The 10328-nt window shown below is 40.1% G+C and overlaps 1 protein-coding gene across 1 annotated transcript; it reads left to right on the top strand.

The window, feature by feature from the left end:
- Positions 1 to 6734: 6734 nt before the first annotated feature.
- Positions 6735 to 7946, top strand: LOC112777547 (uncharacterized). The gene has a single exon (XM_025821954.1). It carries the CDS (start codon positions 6735 to 6737, stop codon positions 7944 to 7946), a length of 1212 nt encoding a protein of 403 aa, XP_025677739.1.
- The last annotated feature ends 2382 nt before the right edge of the window (positions 7947 to 10328 follow it).

Genomic DNA, 10328 nt, shown 5'->3' with positions numbered 1-10328 from the left:
GTTAAAAATTTAAATTTCATAATTTGGAGCGCGAAAATATAATTATTTATGAAAAACGCGTATTGGCATCAAGATTAACCCTACATACTTTAGGTCTGTCCGGTACTGCGTATGAAAAAAATAAAAATATAAAAATGATCAAAAAAATATTTCAACCACAAATCGAAACATATATCTTTAAAATTTTGGCCCTAGGTAGGACCAATAGACAAAAGAACAAAAATACCCTTTATTTAGTGGCCCAAAAGCACATGACTCCATTCCATTTTCATTCATTTCCAAAATTTGAGAGAGAGAGCACTTGAGACTTAAGGAAGAGAAGAGAAGAAAACCTAAAATACTATTCACATCTCCCTTCAAATCCACTTTTCTCACAAACTGGATCTTCGATTGACAACCTGTTTGTGGCTATGTGTCGCTCTCACCTCCCTCTATGTTTCTATGTAACTTTTACGATCAGTAATCGCGAGAACTCTACTCTATTTCTCCATTCTTATCTGTTTTTGCATTTTGGGTATGGAGATTGTTAAAATTTGTGATTTTGATGTTTTAGGGGAAGCTCAAACTCAAATTCTAGTAGGATTTTAACCCATGTTCATGTGAAATAAGGCAAGGAGACTCTGTCCCTCTATATTCCCCTAATTTATGTGAAACCCTAGCCTGAACATTGTATAAATTAAATGAACTTAGATTGAATAGCGTTAATTGAAACTTGGATTGGTGAGGGATTGGTTGAGGCTTGGATTGGTTGGAGAGAAATGCTCAAGTGGTTGGGACCATCGTCAACTAAGGTAAGAATTTCAGTTTCGGATAATTATTATGTAATCTATGTAAAATCCTAGGTTAGTTGACATTAAGATATTGTTGAATTGATGTTGTTGAAGATAATGGTTTAGTTTGAATATGTGATTTTGGGATGTATTAATGTGTTGTGGTCTAATTGTTGAAATTAGAGTTTTTATGATGAATATGTGAAACTAACTTTTGGGTGAATATTATTGATTGTTTGAAAAAAAATTTATGAGGAATAAGATTAAGGATGAGCTATTCAGTGAGGAGTTAGGTGGAAACAAAAGTGAAATTGATCAGTAGTGACCTAAGCTTAGATTTGGCTAGGTTGGTATATAATGGATGCCAATTAGATAAAAAATTGAGAATTTCCTAAGTGGTGAAAAAATTTTACACTACGACAAATTTTGACCTAACTTTGGAGGACCATAACTTAGCACTCGAAATTTGGAAATTGATGAAACTTATTTTGAAAAAAAAATTGGGGATGTCAATTTTATTATCTTCAAAAAACGGAAGCAAAACAATTTTTTTACTAAAAGTTATGGATTTTTTAAGTTTTGACGTCAATGCTAAAATTCTGCAGAATACTAGAACTTATGTTGGTGTACGTGCATATAGAGTGTTGCACACACACTAATCAGAGGCAATGCCCAGACCTGTGCATGCACACCAAGCTGATTTCTTTTTGAATTGTTGATTTTGAGCTATTAAGCCTTTCTGGCAAGTTTGTACCCCCAATAATCTCCGTATGGAGTTTAAGAACCATTCTAAGGGTTTGAAATATGTTGGGGATGGATTTAATAAGATTAATTGAAATAATTCTCCTATAAAACTTGTTAAATTAAATAAGAGCATTGTGGGATGGTGGTTTCGTCCTACCACGGTGAGAAGGGTAGCTTTGTCCTGCTCACGGATTGACAATGATGTTAAGTGTTCTCATGATAGAGGGGTTTATGATGAATTGTAACTTATGAAATTGATTAAGATTGAGGATAAGTGTCCTTGTGAAAATTGTGATTTTAGAGAATTATGATTATGATCTTTATTATGACTATGGTTATGTTTGATTGCGATTGTGATTGAGATATGACAATTGAATTGGCAATGACGGAAGTTTCGTCCTACTTGCATTACTAATGAGATATCTGCAGCTGAAAAAGATGGTAGTTTGTCCTGCTTGTTCAGTGTTGCGGTAGACAAGTGAGCTTAAGGATTTCCTCTCTTATTTCATTGGGAATCAGATAGAAGGTTGAGGATTCCCTTCGGTTTAATTTCCAAACTGTGGTGTGGATGAGTTAGGTTGAGGCTTTCCTTTTTTGTTGCATCACAGTCTCTCTGATTGTAAGGTGGAAAGACACTCTTCTTCGTTTTACATGGCACAACCTCAGAAGATAAGGGGGGTAAGGCACTCTCCCTCAATTTATTTTTCTTGGTGATACCTCTTGTAGAAGATGGTAGGGCACACTCCTTTGATTATATTCCTTCTATGGAGGAACAACAGAAAGATAAGGTCCGAGTTAGCTATTGGATATGTCGGGTCTGTAAAACCTGGTTAATTAATGAGTAAATTAACCCACAAATTAAAATTTATTCTAGAAAATTAAAAATGTGAATTTTATGGTTTAATATGATAGAGAAAATTAAAACGAGAATTTAGACACTAATTTTAAAGAATTTGGCCCAAGATTGGGCCAAATGGACAAACCGGGTCAGTATTGGGCCCTTGGCCAACCCAAGTTCATTAAACACATAGAAGCCAGCTTCCTTTTCTTCTCCAAAGTGAAACAAACGCTACACATACACTTGGGGAGAGAGCCTTGAGTTGAAACACTTACTCTATATTCGATCCACCATATCTTTAATTTTGATTTGGAGCTCCGATCGTCGCACCGTTTGTAGCCACACGACCGCGGCGTCGAGCTCTACAAAGCCCAGAATTTTGTTTTTGAGGTAAGTCACGTTTTCCTTCCAGTTTTCCCAGCCCTTGATTTCAAAATTCTTGGATAAAAATATTGAGACTTTGGGTTCTTTGATGTTATAGGATATAAGATCCAATTAGCTAGAAGGAAAAGCTTAGTCTTGCCTTTTTGATCTTTGGGTAAGGTAAGATTCTCAACCCTAAGTAAAATACTTGAAGTGTTGTGTTTAGTTATTGAGTTGTTATGTTTTGGATGTGATATTGTGGAATAGGTTGTCTGTGTATATATATATATATATTGGAGCTTGATTGATGGTTTTGGAAAGCTTTGGAGTGGAGCTATAAGCTTGAAAATCTGTTGGTGAGGTTTTGGAACCTTGAAAGTTAAAATTTGGAAGTGTTCCGGGTTGAGCAGGAAATTGGCCAAGGTATGGTTTCGATTTTCTGTATCTAAAATAATATGTAATGTGAAAACTTAGGCTAGTGACCCTAGGATAGGTATTGGATTGTTGGTGTTGATGATTGGCTCGAAAATGATAATTATGCATTTGGATAATATCCTTGGAGGTTATGAATTTAGTGTTCTTGTTGGTGGTTGCATGAATTGTTCATGACATGGATTAGGTGTGTATAATGATCGGTGAATTTGCAGTTGATAATGTATTTGATAAGGATATTTAATGACTTGTATTGAGTGTTGTGAATTTAAAATATTGGGTTGGAACTTAATGAAAATAGAGTCTTGGTTGGATGTGGATATAATGTGGGAGTTGATAATATGGATTGGAAATGTTTGATGTTGAAAGGCTGAGTTTTGGTTGGTTTAAAAGGGTTTTGGAAGTTTTGTGTTTTGATATTTGGAGGTTTTTGCAAGTTTAATGAAAATTGTGTTTTTAGTCTAAATTTTGATGGAGGACAACCTGGCCTCTGGATCGCCAATTTGTGTCAAACTTGTTTAGAAACAAAATTGGGTTCGAGATGTTTATTCCCTTCGAAGAACGGTAGAAAAATGTTTTAAAATGAGGAAGATATGCTCGATAAAAATTTGGTGTGCAAAGCAAAGCATTTAGGACTTTGCAACTTTTCAGGTTTTTGCTAAGTCCATGTATGCGAGATGCCTGCACGATGCAAACAATGGCTACTGCCTTAAGGTTTCACGTATGAATGGTGTGGGTCGCATAAGCAAAAATGGCATTTTTGAGGTTGCGTGTGATGCAAGCAAACTATTCGGATTGATAACTTTGCGTACGCGAACCAGTGATGCGTACGCGAGAAGTCCAGCTTGGCCAGGGTGCGTACGCGAGAAGGAACACGTGACACGAGCATATGCTACTGCCTATGCTCCTCACGTACGCGAGCAAGAGGCCGCGTACGCGAGCCCCTGTTTCATAGCAACTTTGCTTTTTGTTTTTTTCTCTTGTTTAAAGCCTAATAGGTGGTTAGAGGGTTATAAAGCTTAGTGACGGCTGTGAGAAAGGTAACTTGTGAAAGAAGTAAAAGGAAAATCTATGATGAATCATGATTGATTATAGTATGAGTTGCTGAGTAGGATGGTGGGAGTGCTACGTATGATATGAGCCGAATGGTTGTATATGATGATGGATTATGGCTGGTTATGAATTATGATTATAAGCCGGATGGCTGAGATAAATGTTGATTTATAGCTGAGTATGAATGCATATATGCTAATTAATTGATATTGTGATTGTTGCACTTCCACCTATCTGGGATATGAGTTTCCTTGGGTGAAAGCAGTGGCTAGCCACCACGTGCTCCATGTTAAGATTCGATACTCTGTTGACCCTATGTCGTAAGTGTGGTCGAACACTTTATGAAAGTTCCGGATGAGCTCGCCCCTGTAAATAAACAACAGTGTGGGTGTTGTGTATATGTATGTTGATAATTATGATTAGGTATAACTCGAGTTGGGGATGCACGACAGAGGGACCGTCCATTGGTTAGCTACCAAGACTTGTCGGGTTGGCTTTATAACCGATAGATGAGACTCATCATCCACTAGGACAAGCATGGCATTATATGCATTTATATGTTTGTTTGGTGTGATTTGTTTGGAATGTCTAATTAACTACATAAATACTTGCTACTTGTTAACTGCTGTATTTGCTTCCTATTTATGATTTCCTTGATTGATATAACTTTGCTTGCAACATTATATTACCGGGGGCGGTTGGGAGGTGCGAAAGAGTTGGAAAGGGGAGTTTTAGTTAGACTGAAGATCCTTAGTTAGTTGCCTATTTTCGTTTCTCATGGTTTAGTTATGTTTATACGCTTTAATTAGAAGTGGGAGTTCTAGGATTGCCTTTGGCCTTCTCAGGACAATATATGTTAGATATGTGGGCACTATTACCATGTTGAGAATCTCCGGTTCTCACCCATGCGGATGTTGTTGTTTTCAGATGCAGGACGTGAGGCTCCTCGCTGAGGCATGTTGGAGACTTCTGATTTAGGAAAGATCCTTAGCTCTTGGGACTTTATTTTGGTTTTATGTACTTACTTAGATATTTATTATCTCTACTATTTACATGTAGTCTGTATCAACTCCTTTTAGAGGTTATTTTGGAGACTCAGGTTTTCTAACTCTGTATTGTGGGTTTCTTTTTCGGTTGTTCCTATATATGTCTATATATGTATAACTATGTTCTCGGACCGGTTACCTTCGTGAACCGAGACCTGAGCTTTGCTAATTGTATCTTGGCACTCTATTGTACATATATCTGTGTCAGCTTACTTTATCTGCATCTTTTACGTTATCGATTGGAGTGTTGCGTTTTTCAATTTAATGGTTTTGAGTTACCCCCTTTTCTTCAAAGGCTCCTAGTTATACATATTTTTCATACTACTATGTATACTAAATATTATTTTTAGAGGTCGTAATACCTCACCACCTCTGTTTTATGACATAAGCATAAGACTATGTGTGGTAGGGTGTTACAGGGCCTGGTAGTATAACCGTCACATGAGCTCACGTCCAGTAGGACAGGCATGCATCATATGCATATGTTTGACTTTGTTTGGGTGTGCATAATAATTTGGTTTGCCTATTTGATAATATATTCAACTGCTATTTGTATTACTTGTTTTAATTAATCTCTTATTGTGATTGCTTTGTGGTCCGGCCATAACAAATTCAATATCATAAATCGGCTTTACTATTCATAACTCGGCATTTATCACATCATCAGCGTTACAGTTCGGCATTACAGTTATAACTCGGCACTGCAGGCACCACTTAATAATCAATATCATTTATTGAAATCTGACGTTACAGATCAGCTCAACGGACTACTTCACAAATGTGAAACGTCCAACCTGACATTTACTCTTATTATTACCCTTTATTACAGACAATAAATACAGGAACGTAACCGATCTATACGCTGTCACCTATAAAAAGGTATAATCTTCTATTTTAAAGGACACATTGAATTCTCAATACTAACTTAAGCTTCGGAGTGCCTTTGCAGGTACACTCCCCCTGTTTCTTGCTCAAAGCTCTACGTAATTGGACACCCTCTTGGAGAAAAGCTCGGGTTATCATAAGGCTTGAAGGTCGGCCCCGAAAGCAATAGCTCGGCATCGAGTCCCAAAGTCTGAGCTCTCCATCCAGGTATCCATACAAGAACAATTGGCGCCCACCGTGGGGCTGAGAATATAAACCTCTCCCTCTATATATTATCGGCCTCGAGGTTCCCGTCTTGAAGTCATGGCTGAACAACCTCCACCCTCGCCATCCGAATTGCTCCGGATGGTGACCGAGTTGCGGCAAGTCGTGGCTGAGGAGAACCAAAGAATGGCAAATCAAATCGCCAACTTGAATAACACTCGGGCCGAAAACAATGACCGACAAGAACGGATAGAAGAAGCCGAGCAGCAGTCAGGGCCAACACATGTCTCAGACACTGCTCGATAGGAAGGGGAGCGGCCCGAACATAATGAGGATACTCAGAAAAATATCGAAAATGACGATTAGGAAAGCTCCCCTGGACCATTCACGGCGGAGGTGATGAACTTCGTGCTGCCCCGAAGGTTTACTCTGCCGACCACCCTAACTCCATATGATGGGTTAGGTGATCCGAAGAAATACATCAAAAAGTTCACCTCCATAATGATAGTAAACGGTGCATCTGATAAAGTTTTGTGTCGTTGTTTTCCATCTTATTTAGACGGTCCTGCACTTGATTGGTTTTGTTCTTTGCCTGCAGGTTCCATTTCTCGATTCCGAGACATATCAAAACCTTTTGAGGAGCACTTTGCTGGATCCGCCATCCACCTCCATGACTCCGATTACCCGAACACAGTCAAGCAGGGCCAGCACGAAAGCCTCAAGGACTACATGATGCGCTTCACAAAGATAGCCATAGGCATACCCGACCTCCACCCCGAGGTAGAACTACACGCCATAAAAAGTGGATTGAGACCAGGAAAGTTCCAGGAAACTATTGCTGTGGCCAAACCAAAAACTATGGCCGAATTCCGTGAAAAAGCTAAGGGACAGATTGACATCGAAGAACTCCGACAAGCTCGGAAAATAGAAAAGCCTCACTATAAAGACGACGACAAGCCACGGGACAACAAGAAGAATTTTAAACCAATCCCACGATATGAGACCTACACCAAATTCAACACCAAACGCGATGACATCATCAAGGAGATCTTGAATTCGAAGTTAATCAAGCCACCACGAAAAGCTGGTAATTACCCAGATTCAAAAGGCACCGACCGATCAAAATACTGCTCTTTCCACCAGAAACACGGACACAATACCGACGACTGCGTCATCGCTAAAGACCTGTTGGAGCGATTAGCTCGGCAAGGTCATCTGGACAAATTCATCAGCGGCCAAATGCATCGGCGAGCACCCGCTCCGGGGGACCATAGCTCGGCTACACAACATAACCGGGACAGAGACCGGCCGAACAATCACCAACCCGAACTACCAACATGTACAATTAACTGTATTTTCGGAGGTTTTGCAGGTGAAGGAGCCACGAGTTCGGCAAGGAAAAGGTCTTACCGAGCTATCCTTTCCATCAACGCCAACCAAAATCAACAACAGTCACCACCTACATCTCCACAGATAACATTCCAGACAGCCGATCATAATAACACCATAACAAATCTGGATGATCCAGTCGTTATCTCCCTACAGCTCGGAGATCTCCTCATTAAAAAAGTGTTGCTCGACCCAGGCAGCAGCGCCAACGTTCTCTTTTAATCGACCTTCCAAAAAATGAAACTGAGCGATAACATCATCCGACCTTCCACTGGTGACTTGGTAGGATTCTCAGGTGAGCGAGTCCCAGTTATGGGCTCTGTGTGGTTGCAAACCACACTCGGTAAGTTCCCTTTATCGAAAACTTCAGACATTCAATTCTTAGTTGTCGATTGCTTCAGTCCCTATAATATTATACTTGGCCGACCTTTCTTAAATAGGTTCGGCGCTATAGTATCTACAATTCATCTTTGCGTTAAGTTCCCTTTGCAGGACAACACAATAGCAACCATTCATAGTGATGCCCAAGAGGCCAGGGAGTGCTACAACAATAGCCTCAAAAGACCTCACCGTCACACTAAAGCCCAGGTCCACAATATCGGCAACACAAACAACCAACACATGCTGGCCGACCTTGATCCTCGAGCAGGAACACTGGAAAGGCCGACTCCAACAGAAGACCTAGATAAAATCTATTTCACAGAAAGCATGGATAAGTTCACGTACGTCGGATCAACATTATCTTCAGAAGAAAAATCTTTGTTCCGAACATTCTTACAACAAAATGCTGACCTGTTTGCATGGACCCCAGCTGATATGCCAGGCATCAATCCATCCATCATATCACACAAGCTAGCATTAGATCCATCTATTCGACCCGTTGCACAGAAAAAGAGAAATCTCGGGCATGATCGAAAGCAAGCTTCCCTAGACGAAACCAAGAAGCTCATTAGCGCGGGCTTCATCCGAGAAATCAGATTCACAACATGGATGGCAAACGTCGTGATGGTTAAAAAACATAACGGTAAATGGCGCATGTGTGTTGATTTCACCGATCTCAACAAAGCATGCCCCAAAGATTCATACCCTTTACCCTCTATTGATTGTTTAGTTGATAATACCTCTGGTTTTGAGAAACTCAGCTTTATGGATGCATATTCTGGTTATAACCAGATCCAAATGCATCCATCCGATCAAAACAAGACAGCCTTTATTACTGAATTTGGAAATTATTGTTATAAAGTCATGCCTTTTGGCCTTAAGAATGCAGGTGCAACATATCAACGTCTGATGGACAAAGTCTTCGCCAAACAAATCGGCAAGAACATTGAGGTCTACGTTGACGATATGGTCGCCAAGACAAAGATCGGCAATAATCACCTTGAGGACTTCACAGAAATCTTCGGACAGCTAAGAAAATATAACATGCGGCTAAACCCTGAAAAGTGTGCATTCGGGGTTCAGAGCGGTAAATTCCTCGGCTTCATGCTCACTAGCCGAGGTATTGAGGCAAACCCTGAAAAATGCCGAGCTATTTTGGACATGACAAGCCCACGAACCCTCAAAGAAGTCCAGCGGTTGACAGGGAGACTTGCTGCACTTTCTAGATTCTTACCTTGCCTAGCTTCTAAATCCTCATGTTTTTTCCAATCTTTAAAAACAAAAAAACCTTTCCAGTGGACTGATGAATGTGAACAAGCATTTACAACTTTAAAAGAAACTCTTTCAAAACCACCAATTTTACACACACCCCTACAAGGGGAGCCATTATTCTTATATTTGTCTGTCACTAACTGGGCTATAAGCTCCACTCTTGTTGCAGAAAGGGAGAAGAAACAGTTCCCAATCTACTTCACAAGCAATACCTTACAGAACGCCGAGCTTCGATACCCAAGCATTGAGAAGCTGGCACTATCCCTTGTCTTCTCAGCCAGAAGACTCCGGCCATACTTTCAGAGCCATGAGATCCATGTTAGAACAGATCAACCTTTGCGACAAGTGCTGCAGAAGCCTGAGCTGGCTGGCCGACTAGTAAAATGGTCGGTGGAACTCTTAGAATTCGACATCAAATACGAGGGCCGAACATCCATCAAATCACAATTCTTGGCCGACTTTATCGCCGAGTTCTCAATACCCAATATAACTGAAGATTACATCGAATGGTCCTTATACGTCGACGGATCATCCAACCCACACGGGTGTGGGGCAGGTATTATACTTGATGATGGCCAGGGCAATGTCATCGAACATTCCCTCAACTTCTCATTTAAAGCAAGCAACAATCAAAGTGAGTATGAAGCATTAATTGCCGGCCTTAGACTCGCAGCCGACCTTAACATCACCGAACTTAAGGTATATTGCGACTCTTTACTTGTCATCCAACAGGTAAATAATCTATACCAGGTAAAGGACCCTTTGCTCTCAAAATATCTGGATGACGTACAAAATCTATTTTCAAAATTCTCCAAATACGAAATACACCACATCCCAAGGGAGAGTAATGGCCGAGCCGACATTCTGTCTAAACTCGCCAGCACTCAACCAAATAGATCCTCACTTTATCAATCAACACTACTTAAGCCAAGCATTGAACTAAACCATGTC

Source organism: Arachis hypogaea, chromosome 3 (genome assembly GCF_003086295.3).
Source record: "Arachis hypogaea cultivar Tifrunner chromosome 3, arahy.Tifrunner.gnm2.J5K5, whole genome shotgun sequence".
Classification (NCBI taxonomy): Eukaryota; Viridiplantae; Streptophyta; class Magnoliopsida; order Fabales; family Fabaceae; genus Arachis; species Arachis hypogaea.
The sequence above is the reverse complement of the archived record's forward strand: the minus strand, read 5'-3'. Positions and strand labels throughout refer to the sequence as shown.